This window comes from Mangifera indica, chromosome 9 (assembly GCF_011075055.1).
Source record: "Mangifera indica cultivar Alphonso chromosome 9, CATAS_Mindica_2.1, whole genome shotgun sequence".
Classification (NCBI taxonomy): domain Eukaryota; kingdom Viridiplantae; phylum Streptophyta; class Magnoliopsida; order Sapindales; family Anacardiaceae; genus Mangifera; species Mangifera indica.
Window position 1 is genome coordinate 14,987,657 of NC_058145.1, and position 26,982 is coordinate 15,014,638.

Sequence of the window (26,982 nt, forward strand, 5' to 3'; positions counted from 1 at the left end):
TTTCAATTTGCCATCTTATATGAATTTAATTCTCCAAGTATTATCATAATAATATAATATGAAAAATTAATTCAATGAGATTGCCCTTTATAAATTACCAGTTTTCATGAACACCGTACATGTCATAGTTTGGATTTCCCAGCACTTAACCATAACGGAATGCTTCTTATAATTTTCATAAATGCTCTATTATTTCCATCTATATTATAAATTGACAAACAAATACAAACTGACAGAACTTTTTCTACTTCATGCAATATCTTACATACTGTTTGTGCATTTGTACTACAGAAACCAATCCGCTAACACTGGGACGAAAAAATAAATGAAGAATAAGAAAAACCCTCATCCCAGAAAAGACATAAAATGCTCACCAAGGCACAATCCAATTTGTGCATAAAGAATCTCAAAATCCCGACCCACCCTTCTTCAAATTCCACTCAAACACTTAGCCGATCACAAATTAGTTCACCCCTCTATTCCGACAGCCCTCGCATCAGGATTAATTTCCTTATCCACATCTTAACCGGACAGGTTGGTCGGACGTATAAATCAGGTTTACAAGTGTATACTGAACAAATTTTCACACATCAACCACGGCTACTTCATCACAGAAAACCAGCTAGCAGTGCCCCAGGATCATTTGATGCTGCTGCTGTACTAGTTGGTTGAGATACTGGAGAAACAGGTGCGGCCGGTGCTCGAGGGGTTGCCGTAGGAATGCTGACTAATTGCTCCTTGAGGAACTCCTTCAACCTGCATGGCAAAGGTCAGAGCAATCCCAAATGTTGTGTAAATAGAAGGATAACGGATTAAGTACAGAAACGTACTCAAACGTTAGCGTAGGATCACCAGATGCAACTGTCATGCGCAACTGGGTTCTGTCTGCTGGATCAGTTTCAATTCTAATCTGTGTAACAATAAATAAGGCTGTGAATAATTTATTCTATAGCTTTACAGGAGAATTAACATAAGTCATCATCTGCATCTATTTTTTAACCAAGTATTATTTTCTTTTATTCTGATAAGGTGTTAAGCTATATTAAAGAAATCAACTAGGTCCATCGATGAAATTCAAAGTAAAATAAAAACAAAAAAGTTGATTTCCCAAGTGTGTTACTTGTTAACCAGAGTGTTTGTGCAAAGGATATGTTTTCCTTACCAAGCAGAGCATGGCCCTTGTACTCTCGGAATAAAAGGTTGTGCTTGCAACCAGATTATTAGGATTAGGGTCCTAAAACATTGAAATACACTGTGAACAAAATTTACATAATTGATGAAGGAAGCGCCAAGTTTAAAGGAAGTATTACTTACAAGTCCTGGACAAACCGTCACCCAATAACTATTAAACAAATTAGCCATTTCCATGAGAGGCATTGGTCGTACACCTCTGACCTGCACGTTAATAAGAAAACATGTATGGATAAACAAATAAAGAAAAAAATTTAATTCATGACAGAAATGTGGTTACAACAAGAATATACAAACCACTTCTTGAAGCTTTAAAGGTGGGCCTGAAAGTGATCTCCATTGAGGGAAAAATTCTTCAGTGGTTACATTTATAGGCTGTAGAAATTTATTCAATACAGCAGGCAGACGAAGCTTGACATTTACCTAGAAAAAGGGAAATATAAGATACCAGTAAGTATGGATATTATCTAATTCCTGGGAAAAAACACAAAATAAACCAATATCATAACAAGTACCATATTGGCACCAAACTTGTAGGAAAAGTCGAGAACAGCAACGTCCCTGCTTGGTCGAAGATTCATTACTTCAAGAGGGCATTGCACCTATTCAAACGAAACGGAAAATATAAAAAGCATGTAATAATAAAGAGAACAGACAAAGTTTGGCCAGTATCCATGAAGCCAATACAAATAATAAGCAGAACAATTAGGCTCCACCTGTGCTCGAGGAGGAATAGTTTCAGGAACTAATGAAAGTTCCATCTTCAAATGGGCTGGAGGCAATATTATAGCTTGAACTGAAAGAAGTGGAGAGGTGTTCTTGTTTCCCAAGAAAAGTACTAAACGGCCTTGATGGCCTCGCCACTCTGCTTTAATACCAATCTGCGACACATTTAACAAGCAAAGTAAGTGTCTAGACAAAGCTTTATAAAAATATCAAGTCAGCTCAAGGAACACATGTGAAAGCATCTGCAAGCTTAAGTAGATGACTGTTAACAGGAAAATGTGAGAAAATAAAGAAAAGGTCAAACCTGAATATAAGGATCCTCATAGAGAACACCACTATCCTTTAGGCATAATGCATGGAATCTTTCAGCAGTATTTCCTATTGGCTGCAAAAATTGTAAAACAGAACTAGCTAGTTAAATGCAATCAAAGTATAAGTTATGATTCCACTGCATAGAAGTACAAACCAAGATGTTCAGACATGATAGGATGGAATAATTTCACCATGAAAGAGAAGAAAATTCTGCAATTTATGTTAAATGTTGAAAGGAAATTGAAAACTATTTGGTAGTTATAAAATATGAACCATTGCTATGTTAATATCTTAACAAAATTCATGCAACAAATTAACGTACGATGTTGGAGGCAGCAAGGAATGAAACACAGGAAAATTGTAAATTAGGAAAATTTCAGGAGCTATAGGAAAAAGGAAAAAGGTAAAATTTTATGTAATAAAGCACTTTATCAGGCATCATATGCAATCCAATTTAACAAACTCCCTGAAAGTGAGTAAACATAAATCACCAACAGAATTTATAACCATTAGTCTTCTGATGCCAAATGATAGATTCAGTGGTGTTCATACTAAGGAATGATGGTCATGGAAAATAGTCACCATCTGGCAAGGTAGGCTCCAAGATAAATTTAGAACTGCTCCCATTTTAGTCTTAGGAGAAAGACAGAGTTCACAATGATGTGCACTATGTGGTATAACAATAAAAGGGAAAGTACAAACCTGAACAGCATTTGCCTGCTCTCCAACAGGTACTATGGCTGCTCCATCCACTACAACCCCCTTTCCAAGGACGGCATTTGGCTCAGACTGGACAGCAGATCCAGGGGGCCCTTCAATGGCCAGTGGGCCTAAAAGATCACCAAGAATATCAGCTGATGGAGGTTGAGGATCTGCTGATGGAGGCTGAGGATCTACAATGGTCAAAGTGCCATTTGGCTGGATTAATCCTGGCTCTGCTGCCTGTAAAGGTAAAAACACATCAAAATCCAATTATAACTGGAAATTTGATTGCATAACAAATATTATATGGAAGAATATGCTTATGAACTCTAGGACTGACAAATAGATAGGCACTAACCACACTACTGGTCATGCTTGGCACCTTTACAAGGCTAAGCTGGCCAACTGGCGGGGTGCCATTGGTAGAGACTGGATCGGTTACAACCAATGCATTTGACATCTGTTGCTGCTGGTTCCGCAACTTGATAGCACTTTGCTCTGCAGCGTCAACTTCAGGATCTTCCGCCTTTTTGATCAATGCAGACTACATTAAAAGAAGATAATTGTTAGCATCACTAAAATCCAGTTGAAACCTTCAATCAAAGTTACTGATGAACTAATCTTCATAGTTGATGAGAATCACACAAAACCTGGCGCTCAGGGAATTTGGGCATTTCAGCCAAGATATCCATCAGAGCTGCTCCTTTTCTACTCAACGAAAAATACTCGACAGCCCGCTGCTGTATCTCAACATCGATGCAACTCTCATATCTAAAACAATACAGAACTTCATGAGAGATACAGCATTTGTGGACAATTATGTTTAATTATCAAACCTAGATACAGAAAAGCAAGGCAAGGGTAAATCCCACTTGTTAAATATTGCCCAAATCAGATTCTGTAGTTCTGGATCTGCAGGTTGAGTGTGCATCAAGATCTTAGCATACGTTGAAAGTAGAATTGGAATGGTGGAAGTCCTACAAACGCAAGGTCTGATTAAATGGAAAAACAAAAGTTAATGAGACAATATAAATGGAAAGAATAGAAGTGTTCTTACGAAACAGACGGAAGCTTTTCATGTATTATGCTAAATATTTCTTTTGGACTGCACCCAGGTCGCCTGGCCAAAAGGTGGCTGTATTCTCCAAGAAGATAAGCGCTAACCTATAGCAATATCCAAATTAAGATGTAATCTTATCAATTATATCAGAATTGATAATGTATGATGATACTGAAAAAAGAAGGTTTGTTGAAAATATTGTTAATCTCAAAGCTTTAACTAACTCATATGTCATCAGTTATTTCTCTGAAAGAAAACAAGGATAATGGATCAAAATTGTAGTATAAAAGATCCATGAAATGTGTGAAACTTCTGAGATATATTAGTGTAAGCATAGAACTAAAGCCACTTACCAAGTTTGGAACAAAATGGACAAAAATAAGCAGCCTGGCACAACTTACCAAGTTTTTAATTAAAATATTATAGCCATCATGCTTTGATGATGGGAAATGAATCTTGCCACAAATTCTCATATTCACATATGGTATTTTTCATGTCAATTCTAGAATTGAGTTTTAAAAAAAATCAAATTATGAAGTGAAAACCCAACCATGAAAACTACCATTTAACATTATAAGGTCACCCATACAGATCAAACAGAATTTCTGTTCAAATGTAAAAAAACCCTAATTCAGAATATAAAATCCAAATCAAAGCATACACACTTTGACCATTGTCTCGTGTATTGCAGGCTTGTCAAGATACTCTCTGGCTTTTGCAGCTGCATAAGGCTGATCAAACACACAATATTGTTTACATCAATATCATGTAAACTATTATGTTGACAAGATGTATATACAGAATTTTGATCACCTGAAGGTCTTCATTATTTGTAACAAACTGAACAACACGAAACCATATGTCATCGCTAACAAAATCCCCAGCCTTGTCAATGAGCTGAAGGATCACATCCACATACCTGTGAAGAATCATATGGATGATATCAAATAAACATCATTTAAACAAATAATCTTGCTACTTCAGCAGTGCAAAATTTCTCATCAATGAAGACAGTGGGTATAAAGTTGAATTGCTGAAAGCTCCACAGGAAAATGAAAACAATATAAAGTTAGCTTATACAATGTTTTCAGACCTGGACAAGGCACCCAGTCAAGGGGCTGGTTTAAGCCTTTCCTGGTCCAACTGATGGTCAAAGCAAGACATCAACAGTGTTGATATAATACAAGACCAAATCAAAATATTCTCAAATAAAAATTACAACAATGTATGGCCAAATAGAATTGTGGCCGGGTGGTTTGGTGCATATCCTCCCAATTGCTGAGACTTGGGTTGGAGTTTGAGCAATTGTAGAATTTTCATTTTCCTTTTAATATCCAATCAAGTTAAAACAGATTAAATAAAAATGAAAACAATATATAACTAAATGGATTTGTGGCCTAGTGGTATGGTGCATGCCTAACAATTGTTGGGACTTGGATTCAAGTTGCAACAATTGCAAATTTTTTACGCTAACCTTAGCATAAGGGTTTTACCCAACAATTGAACTGCAACCCCCCAGTTCGTTTGGTTCGACCATAAGCCAATCCAGTCCAATAGCTAACACTAAATTAAAACTTAACTTGAAGTGGGCTAGTCACCAGGTCCCAATTGAACTGATCAGTCTAGTCCACGTTTTAAAATAGAGAACTTATATCCTCCCACACAACATTAAGTAACTTTGAATTTAAAATCAATGGTGAGCCTATCACATTCATTTTGTGAATCACTTGCATCACATTGTCCAATGGATTTAACTCCAAAAGCAATCCTAGTCATCCCTTCCTATTAGAGCCAAGCATGTTAGCTTAATGTTTTTAATTGTCTGTCAGTCTACTAAAGAAATCCTTTTAGCATAGCAGAGCTAAATTCTCCACAATTTTTTTTAAAGTCTTCAAAGGAAGTCATTCTTACCATGAAAGATCTGGTGCAAATTTTTCTGCAAGAATGGCAGCTTTAAGGGAAAGTTCTTCACGCATTGCAAAGTCAGCAGAGCTGAGATACTGAAAACACAAGCAAATCAGTTGCATGCTCAGATTGTGCTTCAGACGATTAACTCTTTCAGTAGATAACATAAAACAATTGCTAATATAAAAAGCATCCTGAGAACCATAGATTAACTAGTCTATACTCAAAATTCTATACCTGCAACAATTCTTCAACAATATCCTTTGCATTTGAAACATCACACATTCCATAGAGCAGATCAAGGGCACGCCTACGTATACTGAGGGAAAAATTAGCCCAGATTAGTAATTGTTAACATAACTTTCTGGAGATGAGAAACTTCACGAGTGAATACAATAAGCACTAATTGTTAACATATACTTAGGTTGTGAAGAATAAATAAATTTCCAAGAGAGAATCACACCAGACAGATCTTGTTCAAGAATAACTTTTTGACAAGGTGTCAATAACATCCATAAGACCTGACATTCTCAGCAAATAATAAAGAGACTCAAGAAAATCAAATTTAACCTAACGTCAGGATCCTTCAATGATGTGATGATCTGAGCCTGATGTCTTTTGATGATATCTTGCACATCTGTTACCATTAACATCCGAGTCATATTCTCCTGCAATAGAGAAATGTAAAGTCTGTTCAGGCAGTCATAGGCTGGCGACCAGGTATAAAATTAGATAGACAAAATAATGTATCCGAAAAGAAATATGGGATAAGTTGGTGATTCAACGACATACCAAGCCAAGATATCGAATATTTGGTTCACGCACTGAAATAAATTTTCCAAGTAGAGCAACACACTGAGACATCATCTCCTTCTCAGCATCAAGATGCATGACCTGTGATAGAAAATTAGACAAACAAATCTGAGAAAAAAAAGCTCCTCAAATTCCAACACATAAATGATTATATTTTTGCTAGGCAATTTGAATTCAAGAGCAACCAACTCCCAACACAATAGTTTTACCATCTAGCCAATGCCCCAACAGTATATAGAATTTTCTTCTCATCAGGTAATGAATTTCTTACAAGAAGAATAATAGAGCAGGTTCTAAAGACAAGTCAGAACAAGGGAAATAGATTTCCTGATATGAAGGGATAACAGCTTCACAACCATATCGAACCCTCAATCCAGGAATAGAGGGCATTAAATGAAACAGTTCCCAATTTGCAGGCTAAAAAATCCTATTTATTCCTTTTAATATATGCATGAGAACACAAGAGAGAACGATGACTCTTATCCATCAACTAATAAAAAGCCAATTCAACTAATTATCTAGCCACAGATAGTTGAAGATGTGTGCAACACGCAGGAATGCATAGCCCAAGTTTGTTTCAACATTAGTTTGCTTCTGTTCCCATGAAACAAAGAAAATGACACTGAACTCGGAGAAAAGTACATGAATCTGGATAGAGTCACCAACATCTTAAAGTTTCAGATCAACTTAACTAAAACATATAAAAACTTTACAAGAGAAAAAAAATCTAACTGTTAATAACAAATTACACTCACAAAGAAAATACTTTCTGCTGCAAACTTACAAGAGCAAGGGCTTCAAAGAGAACAGCATGTGATGCATTGTTCTTATTAACATTTTTTACAACATCAGTTCCCATCAATATCCGTTGTAACACCTAAAACCACAAATTTGAATCTCATTAGAGTCACATGGCCAAACAATAAGAAAGATATAATCCTTGGGAGAAGTTGAACCTCAAACAAGGATCTTCTGGTGTTTGGATCTTCAATGGTAGGAAAATACTGAAGGGCTCTCATTGTCTTGACCTGAACTAACAATACACTAATCAGCATCAGCATGAACTTGCTAATTATACATTAGTAAGTTACAAATTACTGACAGCCAACTGAAAAAATATATGCTGAATCAAAAAAATTAAATGTTAATTTGCAACAGCTACACTTTTCAAAAGACAGAACATGTCCAAAAAAGGAGCATGCTGTAGTCAGGATAAAGTTTCATGACCCATTTTTATGAGTCCATCATGAAAATAGGGCTGGGCCATCAAAGAATGCCTTAGAAATAGAGTTAGGATGAAGACACAACAAAGGTCCACCTTTTATCAGTGAATATGACCAAAACTGACTGTTTCCAAAATGGCTAATTCACACAAGATTATATATAAAACACCAGTGCAATTTGATTTCCCCAGGAAGACCAAAGATGTTTGTGCAATGCTCTGTAATGACCCCATTAATGACAGCAGATCAGAAGAAAAATACATATCAAGTTGGTATTACTTGATAACATTTTATTAAATGGTTTTCACTCTTCAGGTCTTGTTCAGACAACCAAACAAGACTGCTAGGATTTTAATATAGTTATAAGTTCCAGATTTATCAATTCATTGAAGAGTCAATAACAAAATTCAAACTGACCAGACAGACCAAGTAAACCACATTTCAGAACCATTACCAATCATGTGCAGATAAGTTGAACAAGGGTAGAAAATGAAGACACACCTGAAGCCAGGGAGATGGGATACCGTAGTAAGTGTATTCTTGAGGAATATCCTGGTTCCGAGCAAGCCGCTCCAAAATTTTAACACACTTTGGAAGACAACTCCAATAGGCTTCATGGTTATTAGAAACTAAAGCAACAAAAAGGCTCATAGAAGATGTCAAAACACCAAGATCTCGTTCATCCAAAAGTTGTGCCATCCGATCCGCCCTGCAACATACCCAAAAAAGAAATTTGAAATCTACAAATTCAAACTCATTATAAAGTAGATAGTCATGAAGGCGACATTCAAACATACCAGCCATCTACATTGACAACATCAGGATTTTTCCTATACAAGCGCAGGAGACATAGTGCTGCTTTTTTTCTCACAAGTGGTCTGCAGCTACTAGAAATCTAAGACAAACAAATGGATGTTTATCAACCAATCTTTCAAAATTCCAGTTATAAAACACAAACTTGAAATTATTCGTACAAGTAGTTTTTGAACATCAGGTGCTAGAGATTCAGCAAACTCTCTCCCACCAATATTCCCAACCTACAACATAAAATACAAATACAAGTGGTAAATGAAATCAAGCAGCAGCTAAGACAGTACAATACAATTTCTAATGGGGAAAGGACAGAAAAATTATTCAAAGACAATATGGTGACCAGGATACAAAATCAATTACTTTCATAATAAACAGCTGATGATTGAGATCTAAAAGGAAAAACTGAAGTACAAAATTTATGAACATCCTAGATAAAAGGGTATTGAATATAGCAATTGGTCTTAAACAATAAACAAAAATGACATAATTTTTATTTAAGAAGCTATGGCAACATCATGGATTGAAAAATAGTTACAAACAAGTGAACAAATTGTCCACAAAAGTCAAGGTCCATATAAAGGATAACAAAAAAATATCTATACAACAGGCTGAATAGTTCAATGAAAAGATATGGACTACTCAAAAATCAATGCCACACACAAAAATAAAAAAACAATCATGAAAGGCATACAAAGAATATCAATATTTCAAAAAAAACAAGGCCATCAAGAGATTAGAAATTAAAGATAAAGCTTCTATGTGATTACTATTACTGCCTATAACTAACAAGATGGTTGAAATTCTCAATCACACTAAAACTTTGATCAATAATTCCTTGAAGAAAACATCAGTAAACAGCAACTCCTGACCCACTAATATAGAACAAATATCCAGATGTCACGCTCTCAGATGAACATCCTTTGCCTATAAAAGGAGAAGACCCCAAGGAATTGAATAAAACTTATGAAGAAGTGTCTTAAACAATATAATTAACAGGCTATAGCTCTATTAACTTGCCACTGTATATCTCTGAACAAGAAAGTGTTATACAAAAAGAATAAAAGTTATGGTATGAATTTATGGCAGGTTAATTCACAACCCACACTCTGCTTTAGTATCGGACACCAATGCATTAGCAATGGAATGTTGTATGAATGGATAATCCCTCCATGATAAACAATGAACTCCCAAAACAGCAACTTAAAAAATAAACATTTAAAGAAAAAGGCAAAAATTAACCACAGCAGAATGACTTGCAAAGAAATGAAAAAGAATAAAAGATGAGAACCTAAGCTTTTAACAGGTTTATTGGTAACATACCATAGTCAAGGCTAGGCACTGGAAAGTTTCATTTCGACCAATAATATCATTCCGTACTGTATTTATCGCTAATCTCAGAAAATCATGATTCTCATTGAGTAAACATGATGTCACAATGTACCCAACCTGCAGCCATTTATAGCAAGGTAAGAATTTAAACATTCATTTTTTCGCAAGTTCTTAAAAAGACAACTAGGTGCATATAGATATCAGAATGTATCCGATGCCAGAACTATATCTTTTAAAGAGAAAAACTAACTGTAATATACAAAAAGGATGCAAAACTAACAGATCCAGAATTTCCAGGTCTCCAGTAATTCCACACACCATGATTCAAAGAGTAAAAATATCTATAGTCTCCAATTATTGTATGATAATTGCATTCGATCAAGACTTGTACCAGTATTAATAAATTGGTGTAATACTGAATTACTGTAAGCAGCACATGTCAGTACTACATCCACACTGGTACCATATTAATACAACGCACATGAAAACAAAGGACCCAACCATAGTATTTAAGCATTAACAAGGAGAAATTGAATGGCAAAGGACATTACCTGCTTTTCTGGATACTTTGGTGCAGATATCAAAGAAACAGCTTCCATATGACCAAAATCTACATCGTAACCCAGCATATAAATGTAAAGCATTTTCCAAACATATTTCTTCTTTTCATAAGGTGACAAACCCTGTTGAAATAGCATAATAATTCAATGAACAATTGCTCACTGATCAAGATATTGCAAATACTGTTTGAGATCATCAGCAGGAATCAAACAGAATTATAAAGAAAAAGGAACTCGATATAACCAATACTTGTAGTTTCAAAACAACCAGAGTAGAACAGTGAAATGAGTACAACTTGCAACTGAAAAACAAAAAGACAGAGAACACGTGATACCCACACAAAGCAGTTTTAACTTTAAAAACATATGACTATTTTCTTCAAGCATATATACTGGACATACTTACCCATGGAAAAAAAATTACAATCCTAACCAAAGAAAGACAAGGGGATGCACCAGGTGAGTGAAACTAACTTGAATATCAAAGTGAAAGTAATGTCAAAAGGACAATCAATTCAAAGACATGCAAAAGAAAAAGGGGGAAGAGTCTGATATATGTGATTGCATACAATAGCTTTAAAAATAAAACAGGGATAAAAAAGACATAAGAGGAAGAGAAAAAAATTAAGTCCTAAAGCTCAAAGAATCAATCATGATTCAGAGAATATTGAGTATCCTCCAAAGCAATACAATTGATTAAACTTCATTGTTGTACCCTGGTCAAAATTTTAATGGAGGAACTCCAAAATTGAGTCAAGGAAGTCAAAAATAAAGCACAGTCACGTATTTATCGCCTTTTATACTATAGGACCTGACACAGAAACCTCATAGCTAACTGTGAGGAGTTGCTGAGACAAAATTCAAGCTGATAAAGATAAAGGCTCTAAAATAGAAGGAAAGCCGGAAGTTCAAAGATGCCAATGATTGTGATTATATAATATTAAGAAGATATATCATGTATGACTATATTCATCACCAAACCATAAATGTATGCCACATTTGACCCAACACTTCAACTATTTGTTAGTAGCTCTTACATCCATTACAGTTTCACGAAAAGTTTGACTAACTGGTCCAGGAGGTATCCAATACCAAGTCTCTAGGATATCACTAGTCCAAGCTTTATATATCACGACTTTCCAAACATAATATCTTCTTAAATAAATCAATATGTCAAACGTGGGGACTATTGTTGCACCCTACAACTTAGGTAGTTAATAAACTAGTGAAATGGTAATATCCCAATTAGGTGTCCCAAGAGGAAGTTGAACCCTACAAAGATCTTAACTAAACAACAAAATCTTGGGCAACCCAGGTACCAACTTGATGAGTAGTGGCCTTAATATTTCATATTTTTCTGATAGTACTTATTAATCAACGGTTGTCTATAAAGCTTTCATTACAGCCATATTTGAAAAAAGTACCTTTAATTTTGGAATGAGTTTGAGTGTACAAATACTTATGACATTGAAAAAATATAGAACACAAATAAAATAAGACTATTTCTGTCCAAATATAATCTTCTCCACACACACATAGATGATTGACATAAAGTTACCAATTGCACAGAATGTTAATTTCTAGCAAGTTTAGCTTACTAGCTATATGAGCTTGGTCTTATTTCTTGGAAATTGTAACTTTGCTAGCAAATCCTTTAAAGGGAGTTTGCTATGTTCTTCATCAATCATCCAACCAAATGATCTAACTCAAAATCAGTTCAATGAAACTTTATATTTGTAGCTGGCTCCAAATGCACATAATATCACATTAGTACTCTAATAGTAAAGAGATCCAAGAACAGCGGGATGAAGATAAAACCTTCAATAAGAAATCATGGTGATTGTTAAAATGAAAATTAGAGGACTTAAGCCAAGGCAAGTATGTATACATTTTCAAACATTTATCAATGAAAGTAAACCAACTTATTACAAACTATAATCACCTCAAATTTTTCCCTATTATTCTCTGTATCTCCATTAACATCTTCAAAACCACCATAAAGTGTGGCCACTTTAAATTTTTCCAAAATATATTCCACCACACGTTATCATCAAACTTTGAAGTCAATTAACAGGCAAACCCTAAACATCTACTTTGAAGGAAATTCAATCGCAAGGATGCTCGTCCTCTTTCACAACATCTACGTATTCTAACTCTATTTTTTAATTAAGTACATATAACTCATTTTGATCAACATCACTTGCTTAGTCATGTTTACCTAGTGCATCAATTGATACCAAAAGTATAAAACTAAACCCTTTACCACCAAAAATTTCAATTATCGACTCTCTCTAGAGTACAAACATACTTTTCACTACATCCTATAACCTTGCTAAATCATATGCCATTCAACAATTAAAATCAAACCCCAAGCAATACTAATCCTAACTACCACTTCTGGCAACGCGTAGTTAAACAACACTTCACTTAAAAAATAAAATCCATAAACAAAAAATCCTACACAGGTCATAATCTGAGTTAACGTTCTATTCTCACAGCTTTAGTATCCAAAAAGGAAAAGTAAAAATCAATAATTATAATTCCTTAATTTCTTGTCATTTTCGCAGTAGCAATCGAACTGTTACATCAGTGTTTCAGATCAAAAATATAAATTTCGTAGTCAATTGATCACATACAAGTAACGCGAGGGAAAGATAGGGAATAATTTCGAAGAGTGTCTAACCTTTTCGTTTTTGAAGCGTGTGCGGACATTGCCAAGCTCTTTATCAACGCGTAGTCTCTCCGCCTCTTTGTTCTGGCAATTACGAATGTCGCTGATGAAAACGGAGAGTCCTCTCATGCCTGACAGAGCCATCTCGTCTGAGATCCACAAGCCCTAACGAAACTAAGAGAAAGAGAACACAATCACTCTCTTTCTCTCTTCAGCTCCCAACCAATCTCAGATCCTCGCTCTCTCCTCCGCCCGATCTAACATTCAATGGTTATGTCACTACGAGATCTTGATGCACTGGGAGATCAACTTCAATTTTCAAAAGACAATTCAATTTAAAGCCAAGAGAAAGCAATGTGAAAGTTAAAGCTTGTAATAGAGAGAGAAAGTGAAAAAAATTGGTAAAAGCCGTCGAACAGAGAAGAAGGAGAGAGAGAGAGAGAGAGAGAGAGAAGACTTTTATCTTAATTTCCTTGTATTTTGCTTCATCATTTCACTTTCAATTTTCCCCTTTCTCCTCTTCTTTTTTCTATTTAAATCATTTTTTATTTTTTATTTAAATAACTATAAAAAGTATTTCAAATAAAAAATTGTAGTTATATAAATATATAATTCTAAATATTTGTCTCCTCAACCCACTTGAATTGTAATATATTAAATAATTAAATATTTTGCTTAAAAGATAACAAAGAATATAAAGAATTGTTTTAAAACTACTTACCCACATGCTAATGTACAACTCAACTTAAATTAGAAAATATTTCATAAAAACTTGACATTAATCTCTCATTTATTTTCACTCATATGTAAGGGTAGGAGTTGATTTAAATGGATTTCAACCAATATTGAACTATTAGATCCGGATTGTATATTATAAGATTCTTAGAACCATACATTACACTTATTATCTCTTAATAATCTAAAATAAGAGTAGATAATAGAAAATGTATGGCTATGCACGCATATTTGGTCACACACCATAAGATAAGATATTCCACAGTCAATAAATTTACTTTCTAATCACGTCAATTTTACCCAAACCACAGCTTCTATTAAAAACTACTTTCTGGTAGAATTGGGTAATTTTAATGCAGATTTTCAAATAGTATATATTTAATCAATAAAACTTACCTATTTTGAATATATAGATGAATACACACTTATATCTGTCATTATATAATTGAGTAATTTTAAATTAATGATAAAATAATATCTAATTATATGATAACATATATTAATATGTATTAATTTATGTATTTAAAGTGAGTACACATAATATTGCTTATATTTTATAATCCGATTTTTCTATAATTTCAGGGCCACGGGACAACATGATTAAGATCCTATGTCACAAATAATGAGTTCAAATATGCTGTGCGTACACAGCAATTTTTAACACATCCAGCTGAATACTTGAAGGAAAATCTAGGTTTCCCAGTAGCATGAAGGAGCTGAACGACGTTACACATGATTCACGTTGAGACTTCTGCAACACTAGAACAATTCTTGCACTCAGATAAAGCTGTCAGCATACAGGCATGTAGATATCAGATCCCCCAATCAATTCTGTCTGTGTCTCCTCCGTCTTCCTAAAGGTGAAGAAAGTACGCTTCCCGCAGTATTCACATCGAACAGTTAAGGGCAACTAAAACTTATAAAAAGTATATGAGCTTGGAATGAGAATCAGAACATCTAGCTGTCACCATGTACAGATCTTCAAAGAATTGAGCCTTGTTAATGCCAATCACATCTAGCTGTCACCATGTACTGGACATGAGTAGAAATTACAAAGAAAGAGACTTAATGCAGCTAAAGCAGCAAAATGTACACAGTTAATAACCAAGATTTACATACGTGAACGACGCATTCTTGCTAACAGGATTTGCCTTTCATTTTACAGTCTTCACTAACCTAGTACCAAGACAATGCACATTTACAAAATGGGAACTACTTATTATCATAGAGACCATGATGATTATTAAATATTTATCAGACAGCATCCTTTTTCAAAACAGAGACCCATCGTATTTTGGCATTGGATTACCTTATCATAAGCATCAGAACCAATTTTTTGTCTGAATGATGACAAATTAACCAATGCACAACATGGCAGTTTCACTCCATCATGAGCAACTATCAAACCCAAGCCATATCTTGTGTCCTTGTTAGATTTTATTACTGCTACACTTCTGCATAAGAGGCCAAAAAAGAGAACTTGCTCTGTAAGCGTCTTCCATGCTTGTAAAATTTCACCTGTAACCATGAGGAATCACAAAAGAATGAAAGCTAGCTTCCAGGCCATACTTCAAGGTTCTCCGCATACCGAAAATTGGTCTAAATAACTTTCCTCTCAGCAAGATTTTAGCATCCCCAGAAATTAAGATTTGTGTTTCCAGGAGTATTATTAAAAACATGAAGCACAAGAAATTTGCATGTGTCACCAAGTTACAAAATGCTCTGAGAACCAAATTACATAATGAACTAGCAAGCAATGGAATCAGAAAATATAGGTTAAAAGAAGTATGGCACGATCATCCTCAAGTCCTATAGTTTAACTTATTAGGCAAAGCCATGTTTCTCCTCATTACCCAGCCCTGAATTCCCAGTGTCAGATGGAAATCCTTAAAAATAATTTACAGACAAACAATCATTTTCAGAAGAGCACTTCTTCCACTGGATAAACTCAGCAAAAATAACATAAGCAAATACCCAGAAGACTTGCATTCTCATCCAATGAATTCCAGGTGGCTGATGTCAATCAAAAAGATGCTCCCAGTGTCCCAGCTGATTGTCACCTCAAGAATATTCAGGATAAATCCAACCCACAGACTAATTGATGAACACTTGTCTCATGTAAGGGAAACAAGCAGTCCCTTATGACAGATTGGCAGAGGTACACTTTCAAAGCTTAATAAGATCAGATTAAGTGTGAAGGAGAGAAGCCATTTCTGAAAGTTCCCTTGCTGTCACTAATACTCAGCATGGGTGAAGTTCTGACTCTCCTTATCCATTCCTTTAAAAATATTCGAGACTAAAATATACCAAGTAACATCATTAGGTAGTAAACCATTCTCGACTCCTTTATGTAGAATGTAACAAGCATCATTAAACAGGCCCTCCTTGCAGTGCCAACTAATTAAAGTATTGTAAGTAATAACATCAGGATAAATTCCTTCAGCTTGTAATTTATCAAATAGATTTAAAGCCTCCCCAATGCAATCCTTCTTGCACAAACCATTTATTAGGCTGTTATAGGTGACCAAATCAGGTGTCAAACCTCGATGAATCATATCCCTTAGAAACTCAAGGGCAGTATTTACTTTCCCAGTCCTACAGAGACCATTAATCAATATATTGCATGAGATATTGTTGGGAATAACTCCCATCCTCATCATTTCTTCAAACAAAGCGAATCCTTTATTAACAGCCCCAGCTTTGCATAGTGCCTTTATCAGGCCATTGTAAGTGATTTCATCAAGAGGGCATCCTCTAAACAACATATCATTTACAAGATTAAATGCTTCTTGGATTGCACCTCTTCTTAAAAAAGCCTGGATTAATGTGTTGTAAGTTACTGTGTTGGCAATCACACCCTCTAATGACATGTTCTGATACAGTCCCAAAGCATCTTCTATCTTATCATCCTTGCACAGACCAGATATTAAAGAATTAAATGTGAAAATGTCAGGTTTACATCCTCTGCTTGGCATTTCACCAAACATTTCAAAGGCCGCACGGACCTTTCCAGCTTTGCATAGAGCACTTATAAGGCAATTGTATCCCACAGTATTCAAACTAAGCCCCTTAGCTGACATCTCATTCATAATATCATTAGCTTTCTCTAGTTGGCCTTGCTTGCAAAAACCGTCAATTAAAATGGTGTATGTGATAACATTGGGTTCACAACCCTTCATTGCCATCTCATTAACCAATTCAAGAGCTGAACCTAAACGCCTCTGCTTACAGAGTCCACGAATCAATATGTTATAAGTAAAAATGTCAGGGTTACAGCCAATGCTTAACATTCTATTATACAGAATATCCTTTGCTTCATCAAAACGTCCACTTGTCACATACCCATTTATCACAGTGTTGAAGAGCACAACATTTGGACAAGGTACTTTATTCAACAAGGCCCTTGCTTCATCTACACGCCCAGTCCTACACAACCCATGCATTAAAACTCCATATGTTATAGCATCAGGGGTGAAACCCCGATGAAGCATCCTGTCAACCCATTTTGCTGCTTCATGAATTCGATTGAGCCTGCAAAGGCCATAGATAACATCATAAAAAGTCTGAACATCTGGTGTGCAACTCATCAGAAACATTTCCTCCAAAAGCATTGATGCATCATTCACTCTATTTCTCTTGGACAATGCATGTATCAAAGTCTGGTAAACCTTAGAGTTCGGCACACATCCATGTTTAGTCATATCCCTAAGTAGCTTGCACGCAGAATCCACTTCATTAACCATACAAAGTGCTGTCATCACCACCCCAAAAGTATAAACTGTTGGTGAAACACCCTTACTCAGCATGTCATAAAACACATTCGGCGCAACATTATGACAATTACCAGCCACCAATATCTCCAACACAACATTATAAGACTTAAAACTAGGTTCACAACCATAAACACTCTTCATATCCAACAACAACCTTGTGGCTTGTCCAGGGAATCCCTCTTTCCCATAATACTTCATGATCAAAATGAAAAGGGTCTCTCTAAAAACAATACCCTCTTCTTTCATTTGCAACAACAACCTATCTATAACCTTAAACTCCTTATTCTCACCAAGTTTATCTATCAACACATAGTACACATCAAAAGTATGACAATAGCCCCTCTGGGCACCAGCCCAACTGAATACACTCATACATGTGTCAACATCTAGTGGCAATGCAAGTAATTTACATAGCTGATAAGGGGTTATTTTATTAAGAGACTTTCTAAGCTCATTGACATCAAATGGTTTGAGCAATCTTTCCCATTCATTGTCAGATTCTGAGTCGTTGTTTCGAAAAATAGTAGAATCGCTAATAAACCCAGATGAGTAAACTGCAAAAGAAGGGACTTTGAAGAGAGATTTAAGGAGGATTTTGCTCACAAATGAAGTGTGCTTTGGAGTCTTTAACATTAGTGTCTTAAAAAATGGGCTAAAAAATGAAGATACAGAAACTAACCAAAGAAAAAGCGAGAGCTACCCTTTTCAGCCAACTTAATCGATATCGAAACGCGAAGCAGTGAGTCTGTGTGAGAAGAAAAAGAACGCTCAAAACCACTAATAAATTCATCCGCTTTGAATTACCATTGGTAGCAATAGTAGCTTTGTCCATGGCACAGAATCCGAATTAACAAAATAGAGTTTCAGAAAGCGATGGTTTATAGTGGTGAAATGGTGTAAATGGAGAGATTGAGATAGAAAAGAGGAATATTGGGAAGGTTAATGAAAAAAATGACACTAGCATTTTTTTTCTACTTGTTTGCTGTGCGGTATGTCTCGGAGCGGAAGGCTGCACTGCTGTGAGGGTTTTGGAAGACCTGGATAGGAGGGGCAACAAGTGAAATAAACCCACTTTCTTCCCAATCAAGTGTACAAATTTTGTGTGTTTTTTTTATGATATTGATATGGCCAAACGACTATTTCCCACCCAAGGTATGCTGTAATGACAAGTTTCCCCCCTTTAACTATGGAAATACCAAACACCCACCCATGGCCAGTTAAATTTAACAGAACCCTAACGCCTGAAAATTTTATCTCCTTTTGCCCCCCTAAAGTTTGAAAAAAAAAATTTCCCCCCAGCCTAAGTTTAAGAAAATGGCAGTTTCACCCTAGGGTTTGGTTTTGAAATCTCCGACGACCTCTCCGGCTCCGTTGCCGACGGCTTCTCCCTCCCGAAGAATCCTCTCCTTCCGGTGATCGGTTTCCTCCCATTTGGAGGTCCGATCGTCGCCGGAAAAGCGGTGGGAGACGAAGAACTTCGTCGGGGAAGATGAAGTTCTTCGTCTTCCCAGAAGAAGACGGTTGTCTTCCCTGGGAAGCCGATCGTCTTCCCAGACGAAGACGACGGCTTCGTCTTCGTCTCCCACCGCTTTTCCGGCGACGATCGGACCTCCAAATGGGAGGAAACCGATCACCGGAAGGAGAGGATTCTTCGGGAGGGAGAAGCCGTCGGCAACGGAGCCGGAGAGGTCGCCGGAGATTTCAAAACCAAACCCTAGGGTGAAACTGCCATTTTCTTAAACTTAGGCTGGGGGAAAATTTTTTTTTTCAAACTTTAGGGGGGCAAAAGGAAATTATATTTTAGTTTATTTTTTAATATTATAGAGAAAATGACAATTTTACCCTTAACCCCGTTAAATTTAACTGGCCATGGGTGGGTGTTTGGTATTTCCATAGTTAAAGGGGGGAAACTTGTCATTACAGCATACCTTGGGTGGGAAATAGTCGTTTGGCCTATTGATATTATCAAGTCTAATTAAATTGTTTTTAAGGAAATAAACCATATTAATCTCTTTATTTTATTATTTTTTATTGTTGTATAATTGTATTACTTTAACCAATGAGGAGGTGAATAAACAATTCTAAAAGCTTTGGCTTAAATGGAACATGTCAAAACTTGAGGACCGACTTGATTATTTTCCAAAACCTATGGATTGATATATGAGGGGGCAAAAATTTATCGTCGCCTGAGAGATTCGAACTCTCGCGGGGAAACCCCATGTACTTAGCAGGCACACGCCTTAACCACTCGGCCAAAGCGACTTTGCTAACAGCAAAAACATTTAAACATTAAATACTTTTATATTAAGCGATCTTTAAATTAAATAATGGCCAAACGACTATTTCCCACCCAAGGTATGCTGTAATGACAAGTTTCCCCCCTTTAACTATGGAAATACCAAACACCCACCCATGGCCAGTTAAATTTAACAGAACCCTAACGCCTGAAAATTTTATCTCCTTTTGCCCCCCTAAAGTTTGAAAAAAAAAATTTCCCCCCAGCCTAAGTTTAAGAAAATGGCAGTTTCACCCTAGGGTTTGGTTTTGAAATCTCCGGCGACCTCTCCGGCTCCGTTGCCGACGGCTTCTCCCTCCCGAAGAATCCTCTCCTTCCGGTGATCGGTTTCCTCCCATTTGGAGGTCCGATCGTCGCCGGAAAAGCGGTGGGAGACGAAGAACTTCGTCGGGGAAGACGAAGTTCTTCGTCTTCCCAGACGAAGACGAAGCCGTCGTCTTCGTCTGGGAAGACGATCGTCTTCCCAGAAGAAGACGGTTGTCTTCCCTGGGAAGCCGATCGTCTTCCCAGACGAAGACGACGGCTTCGTCTTCGTCTCCCACCGTTTTTCCGGCGACGATTGGACCTCCAAATGGGAGGAAACCGATCACCGGAAGGAGAGGATTCTTCGGGAGGGAGAAGCCGTCGGCAACGGAGCCGGAGAGGTCACCGGAGATTTCAAAACCAAACCCTAGGGTGAAACTGCCATTTTCTTAAACTTAGGCTGGGGGAAAATTTTTTTTTTCAAACTTTAGGAGGGCAAAAGGAAATTATATTTTAGTTTATTTTTTAATATTATAGAGAAAATGACAATTTTACCCTTAACCCCGTTAAATTTAACTGGCCATGGGTGGGTGTTTGGTATTTCCATAGTTAAAGGGGGGAAACTTGTCATTACAGCATACCTTGGGTGGGAAATAGTCGTTTGGCCTTAAATAATCCCATAAATTTATTAATCAATTCCAGTGTGATGGGGCAATAAACACCACTGAGCAAGAATAAGCAACCTTTATTTTATCCATTGACTCAAAATACCTTCTGATAAATGTAATGACCATTTTGGTAATATTATCATACTAGTCTGAGATGCATAACAAATGATCAAATATGCTATCAAGAAAATTATGCCTTTAGTGTGTGCTTATGGAGTAGCAGGCATGCACGAGGAAGGGTGGGTTCCATGGCAAGCACACAAACCATTATTTCATGCATTCCATGTACCATATAACCAACAATCAAATAAAAGAGGACACACCATATATATAAAATGATGTTGAATGATTGCATCAAATAAATACATTATCTTCTTATTCCAAGCAAACAGTCTACAACATTGTGACTATGATTTTCTGAAGGCACTTCACAGTTCTACTCTCTTTGCATTGCAGAAATATATGGTCTTCTTTTACCAGGTTCACTGATATTATATCTTCATAACTGTAACATGAATGCATGTGCAGCATATAAAAGAAGAATGATTGATCGATCAATGGGTCTCAGCTCAGGGTTAAGAGTTCAAGAAATATAATAAGAAACCTGTGATTTCTTCCCAATGTTTTACAAGCTTACAATGTGATTCACAGAACTGTACTGTACATGTATAAGCCCCTCAAATAAATAACACAAGGGAAAACATGAAAAGCAATTGATTATATACTCTCCTGTAGTTGTAAAATGATGTATGTACTCATACCATAGCTCCAGTCTTTACAAGAAGCACACACATGCAAGAGCATTGGCAGAAAACATGCAAAAAATAGAATATTCTCGAGTTCAGCCAGCATAGGAAGTAACTGCAATACTCTTTTCTCATTACTTATAACTGCCATTCAGCCAATGTCCACTTCAATGTCAGAAACTGGAGAAAGTCTTGGATGGGACAGATATATTGGGTCATCGATACTGTCCGTTCAATAAATCCTGCTACATATACCTTTTTTTTATAAACAACAAACAATGGGATGTTCAAGTATATGAAAAAAAGGTAAATGTATATAGAGCATGATCATATTGGAAGGACGTATGTAAAATAATTATGTCTGTCCCACCAAAGACTTTTTCCAAAAATGAATTATGTTTGCTTGTGTTCACTCTCAAAACAAGGAGAAACTTTTCCAGTGCCTAGAATGACGGGAGGGTTGTGACCGTTCAACTGATGCTCTAGGAGTATGTCCTGTGCTTTCAATGGTATCTGGTTGAGCATTTGACGGTCGTGGAAGAAGTCTGCACCTAAATTTCTTAGCAACCATTCCAGGGGAACTAAGTGAACTATGTGATTTGGTGACCCTTTTCATCTCTGACCTTATTTTACAAAATTCTTGTTCAAGTTCTACGACTCTTGATCTCATCCTTTCCATATCCACCTTCAGAACCTGGTTCTCACGAACAACTGTCACCCACCCATCCCTCTGCACAATCTGACCTGCCATATCAGTAGGGACAGTTAATGGTCCTGCTGGAGCATTTTCTGTGTCCAAGACATGTAGACAACCAGCAAGAGCAGTTCTCAACTGTATCTGCTCAAAGAACAGGACTTGAAGAACAATTCTAAGTGGCAACCTCTCATTTTGGGAAGCATGGGTACATGCATCAATGGAGAGCTTCCGGTAGTCAATGATGTTGCAAAGTTCTTCCTTATCTTTCTCCGAAAGCCAAGGGTGTGCCTGCATAAATACATAAAATCCATAAACCTTAAAAAATTAGCAAACTTTGCTCAACAGTTGACTGAAATTATTCAAACCTTGAAGTATACATCCAGCGCTCTGTACAGCCCATCATGCAAAGGTCTTGAAGATTCTGGAAGGGCAACTGCTAGAGAGCGTATCTTTCTTGGTTTCAAATTAACATCAGAAGCAACCTCTGCAACATAGTTATCAATCAATTTTGCAACTTTTCTTAAAGGTGTCAATGAAGGAGATGTTTCTAGATCCATTGATGTTGGCGAAAATGATGTTACTGTTGATTCTGAGGATATAAAATGATGGACAATCCGTTCAACACAGTCAGTATTGTACAAAGTATCAGAATCTGAATAACTAGGAATCAGAAGAGTATCTAGGGTGGCAAGTTCCAGTTGCACCCCTATTCTCCTCTCTAAAGAGTTTGTGCATGTTTCATTGACACCCAATATCAGTCCCACGCGAAGAAGTCCAAGTAAGAAACGGCAAAAGGATTTCCCCTTCTTATCAGGAAGAAGCTTTTCAATGCTCTCCAATAAAACCTTTTGAATTCCTTGATTAACGGAAGTAGGTATCAGGCTAAAACTTGTGACTGTTCTAGTGTTGCCAGATTGTCCACCCTGCCATCTGCCCAGACCTGGCAGGTACTTTCGAGCATAGTACATAATGGCTCCTGCTAGATTTTCAGGTCGCATACCTCTTGCTTGCATGGTCTGTATAAGTCTTTCAAACAAACTCACACTAAGATATGAGATGTCCTCAAACCACCAGTCAGACTCTCTGCTTCGAATTCTTGCCCCAGTGTTTATACCATTCCACAGAATGCTTCCACCAGGGCTTTGTAATCTACCATACATCATCATAGGCCAACCAAACAAACTGGGGTCCGTACAAGCCATCATAGACAGAGCATTCAGACATTTGCTCAAAATTTGGTGCTTTTCAGCCCATGGCAGCACAGGTTCAGAACTTTGAAGGGCCAATATACAATCTTTCCATCTTCGTAGAACATTCTTATGAAAGAAGCTCTCTGACTTAGAAACTAAGTTACCTTCACTATACTCATCTGTCATTTTCAGGTATTGTGCTGCACAGTACACCATTACTACGTTTCTTGGTGACATTTCAACCCTAATACCATAGCAGAACTTAGCAGCAATTAAGAAAGAGCCAGGGCCTCCAGGGAATTCTTTGAGCTCAGTGACCAAGGTCTTTCTATGGGTACTTTGAGATTCCTCACAAATTCGAGCAATTTTTCCACATTTGGATATAAGTGGAAACTGCAAAGTAATGCATGGTTGGTCACTACCTTTGAAGTAGAAGAAAGCAACAATGATAATATATTCCATACTGAAACCATTCATAGAAAGTAAAGAGAGTATAATGCATAGAATATTGACAATTAAATCTTATTTGCAACTGCTTCTTACAGGTATGACACTTAATTGCTTTCACTTCAATGGATGGCAAAGTTAACGCCAATGTAATAAAACACAAATCATGAAGTTCAAAAGAGCCATCAAGAGAGAGAATTCATATGAAATAACACTTCTTGCTTTAGGAGGAAAGAGAACTCATCAAATTTATGAGAGGATCATGGGTGAACAAGGATAAAGATAAGGCTCAAATCATAGAATCAAGGCTATTTGGTGAGCTGGAGAAGTTGTTATTGAAGCACAATCAGGCACATGGGAAGGTGACAGAAAGGGGTGGAATGGGGACCATGTAGTAGTATAAAAAGGAGTCTGCAGTAGAAAGAGAGGAGATTTTTTTCTGGAAAATTTTGGGCAGCTCTGGCTAAGTTAGGGAGAGTACCTAGCCTCTCAAAGGCCAAGAATTTCAAGGAGAGATTCGGCCTCTCGATTAACCAAAAGTGGGGTGTTTTGGTTTTCTTATATGTGTCAGGGAGAGAAACTGATCATACTTGTAATGTAATTATAACCACAGTGAAAATATATTGCAGTTTCCATTTTCATTTCCTTTGTCAATTTTCTGCTTTGCTTGGTTCCCTGGGTATGTATCAACTTATCACTGGAAAAATAATTTATATCAATTCCCTAATACGGGCTATACTATTCATTGCAGTTCTAGAAAATATATATATATATATTGCATATAGCATTCAACGGGAAACTGGTGACTTATATTTGTTTTACCCCTAAAAAGAAGTGAAGAACATGTAATAGAAGAAAACTAATGACAAGGTGACTGAATATTGACAGAAGGCAAGTCCACCATGATCTTAACAACAATTAATAAGGAGGTCACAACTATTTGACTACAAATCATTCAGTTGCTTAGAAGAATGTAAGTTAGTGAACCGACTATATACTGCTCCCACACTATCTTGTATTCACCTGTCATGATAATAAATTTTAAAAACAATAAGTAGTTGTACCTAAGTTTAGGTCAACTTGAAGGCAACTCAAAAATTCAATTGACCTCAGATATAATGCAAAACACTCCAAAAGATAATCAGATCCCAGCTGTACTTAAATATCAGGGCTAACTAGAATGCATCTGTTTTCACTCATTTGGCAAAATCAACTACAAAGTAGTGACAAATTTGTAATAGCCGCAAAATATTCAAATCAACATAAATTGCAGGAAAAGAGTAAAATCTTCAGACTGTAAAAGTTCACCCTAAAGATTATACCAGCAGATTGAAAATTTAATCAACTTCTCAGACTCAAAATCACCGTATAAGCCTAGTACTATAATTACCTTATGGAGATGGAAATTCATGTCTTCCACGGTAACAATTATATCACTTGGCAATCCTGTACGGCAGTACCTGCCACAGCCATGGTAGTCACATTACACACCCATAACTCCCCTACCATTTTAGTTATATAAATTTTCATCAAACAATCACCACAAAGATAACAAGTATTCTTTCTTATTCTTATAATCCCCAGAAACATGTAAAACAAAACCTTATCTACTTCATTCATAAAAACCAAACACAAATAGATAGTAACATCTCTGTTCATGTTTCACTACACAATTTCAACCAAACGTTTTAAAAGCCCAAAAGAGGAAATAAAACCATTAGCTGTGGAATTAGAATCAAAGCTAAGGAGACAACAATTGAGCCAAGATTTGGTTATCCGCCAAAGAAAAACTATTAAAAAGAAAAAAAATTCAGAAGAGAATGAGCTTACCAGTTATTTCCTTCTCTATAGAACTCAGAAACCTTGCCTGCAGGGGCCATAACTCGAAGATAGAAGATGGACCCTTTTTTGGGACCAAAGAACCCAGCTTCAATTAGGCGCTATTAGAGTGCCTTTTAACGTTAGTTAAACAACACTCCTCTCCCTCTCAGCCCCACTTAAAAAAGTTAAGACGTGCACATAAAGATTTAAAATTCAATAAATTTTCTCTAAAAGAAGCTAGATGCCGAACAAAAAGAACACAAAAACAGAGTTCCAACAGAGAAAATTGCGTAGGTGGGCAAAGAGGGAGACTTTACAGCTAGTCAGTTCGTGCTGCATCTGAATGTGAGTGTGTGGAGTAGTAGTTGTTTAAACATAACCCCCACAGCAGAACCATAAATTATGAATAAAAAAAAGAGTGATAAAAGTATAAAGAATGCACAGATCAAGACACAGAACAGAGGCGGCAAACAAGAAGATTGAACTAAGGGGGGGTTATAATTTATAAAAGAAGGGAGTTGGAAAAAGAAACAAGCACAAGAATTGAAGAAGAGCCGGCAGAGAGACAAGGAGAATGATTGATGTATAAAGAAAAATAAAAGAAGAAGAACAACAATAAAAAAGTGTTGGACTTTGGGTGTGGAATCATGATGATTCAAAAACGCGTGTTTGTGCTGTTTTTGATTCAAGAGAGAAGAGGAGCTGAAGCTTTCTGGTAATGGGCTAACAAGTGATAGCGCAACGGAACATTTCCCACCCAAGTTTTTGTTTTATCTCAAAAGTATACCACAACAGCTAAAAAACTTAAATACCCACTTATCATCTTACTTTTAAATAAAAATAAAACTGTTATTTTATCTTTTATATTAAAAAATATATAACTTATATTATTTTTCTTTTAGATTTTGAAAAATAACATTTTTAATCTCTCAACTTTAAAAAAATGACATTTTACCCTCACAAATCTTTAAATTTTCTTCACTCCGATGACAACGACTATCATTCTCCTTTTTTCTCTCTTTGCCACCGTCAACAAGATCCCACAACAAACAAAAAAGCAC

General features: G+C 36.4%; 3 protein-coding genes and 1 non-coding gene across 4 annotated transcripts; all 4 read right to left on the reverse strand.

The window, feature by feature from the left end:
* Positions 1-230: 230 nt before the first annotated feature.
* LOC123225697 (AP-2 complex subunit alpha-1-like) lies at positions 231-13,766 on the reverse strand. Its single transcript, XM_044649809.1, has 27 exons — positions 13,318-13,766; positions 10,626-10,757; positions 10,066-10,191; positions 8,907-8,969; positions 8,730-8,827; positions 8,434-8,641; positions 7,666-7,737; positions 7,494-7,586; positions 6,689-6,790; positions 6,467-6,564; positions 6,134-6,215; positions 5,903-5,991; positions 4,805-4,910; positions 4,657-4,722; positions 3,989-4,095; positions 3,804-3,908; positions 3,582-3,702; positions 3,290-3,475; positions 2,932-3,171; positions 2,222-2,302; positions 1,908-2,072; positions 1,707-1,793; positions 1,489-1,614; positions 1,315-1,395; positions 1,163-1,234; positions 831-910; positions 231-756 (listed from the first exon to the last, which is right to left on the reverse strand). Exons 1-27 carry the CDS (start codon positions 13,447-13,449, stop codon positions 609-611), a joined length of 3,066 nt encoding a protein of 1,021 aa, XP_044505744.1. The 5' UTR covers positions 13,450-13,766; the 3' UTR covers positions 231-608.
* Positions 13,767-14,640: 874 nt separating this feature from the next.
* LOC123224985 (pentatricopeptide repeat-containing protein At5g64320, mitochondrial) lies at positions 14,641-18,888 on the reverse strand. Its single transcript, XM_044648800.1, has 2 exons — positions 15,350-18,888; positions 14,641-15,059 (listed from the first exon to the last, which is right to left on the reverse strand). Exon 1 carries the CDS (start codon positions 18,444-18,446, stop codon positions 16,275-16,277), a length of 2,172 nt encoding a protein of 723 aa, XP_044504735.1. The 5' UTR covers positions 18,447-18,888; the 3' UTR covers positions 14,641-15,059; positions 15,350-16,274.
* A 1,105-nt stretch (positions 18,889-19,993) lies between these two features.
* Positions 19,994-20,075, reverse strand: TRNAS-GCU. The gene has a single exon. It is a non-coding gene; the product is annotated as a tRNA-Ser (tRNA).
* Positions 20,076-21,602: 1,527 nt separating this feature from the next.
* On the reverse strand, positions 21,603-26,661 carry LOC123226227 (BTB/POZ domain-containing protein At3g44820-like). The gene is made up of 4 exons (XM_044650761.1): positions 25,931-26,661; positions 25,491-25,560; positions 22,829-24,046; positions 21,603-22,751 (listed from the first exon to the last, which is right to left on the reverse strand). Exons 1-4 carry the CDS (start codon positions 25,978-25,980, stop codon positions 22,182-22,184), a joined length of 1,908 nt encoding a protein of 635 aa, XP_044506696.1. The 5' UTR covers positions 25,981-26,661; the 3' UTR covers positions 21,603-22,181.
* Between the last annotated feature and the right edge of the window lie 321 nt (positions 26,662-26,982).

Coding starts and splice junctions, on each gene's coding strand:
- LOC123225697 (XM_044649809.1), bottom strand. CDS start 13,449: ATGGCTCTGTCAGGCATGAGAGGACTCTCCGTTTTCATCAGCGACATT. Junction 6,565..6,688: donor ATATTCGATATCTTGGCTTG/GTATGTCGTTGA, acceptor TCTCTATTGCAG/GAGAATATGACTCGGATGTT. Junction 1,794..1,907: donor CTATTCCTCCTCGAGCACAG/GTGGAGCCTAAT, acceptor TCGTTTGAATAG/GTGCAATGCCCTCTTGAAGT.
- LOC123224985 (XM_044648800.1), bottom strand. CDS start 18,446: ATGTTAAAGACTCCAAAGCACACTTCATTTGTGAGCAAAATCCTCCTT.
- LOC123226227 (XM_044650761.1), bottom strand. CDS start 25,980: ATGGCCCCTGCAGGCAAGGTTTCTGAGTTCTATAGAGAAGGAAATAAC. Junction 25,561..25,930: donor TATAGAGAAGGAAATAACTG/GTAAGCTCATTC, acceptor TGGCTGTGGCAG/GTACTGCCGTACAGGATTGC. Junction 24,047..25,490: donor TGAATTTCCATCTCCATAAG/GTAATTATAGTA, acceptor ATTACTTTGCAG/TTTCCACTTATATCCAAATG.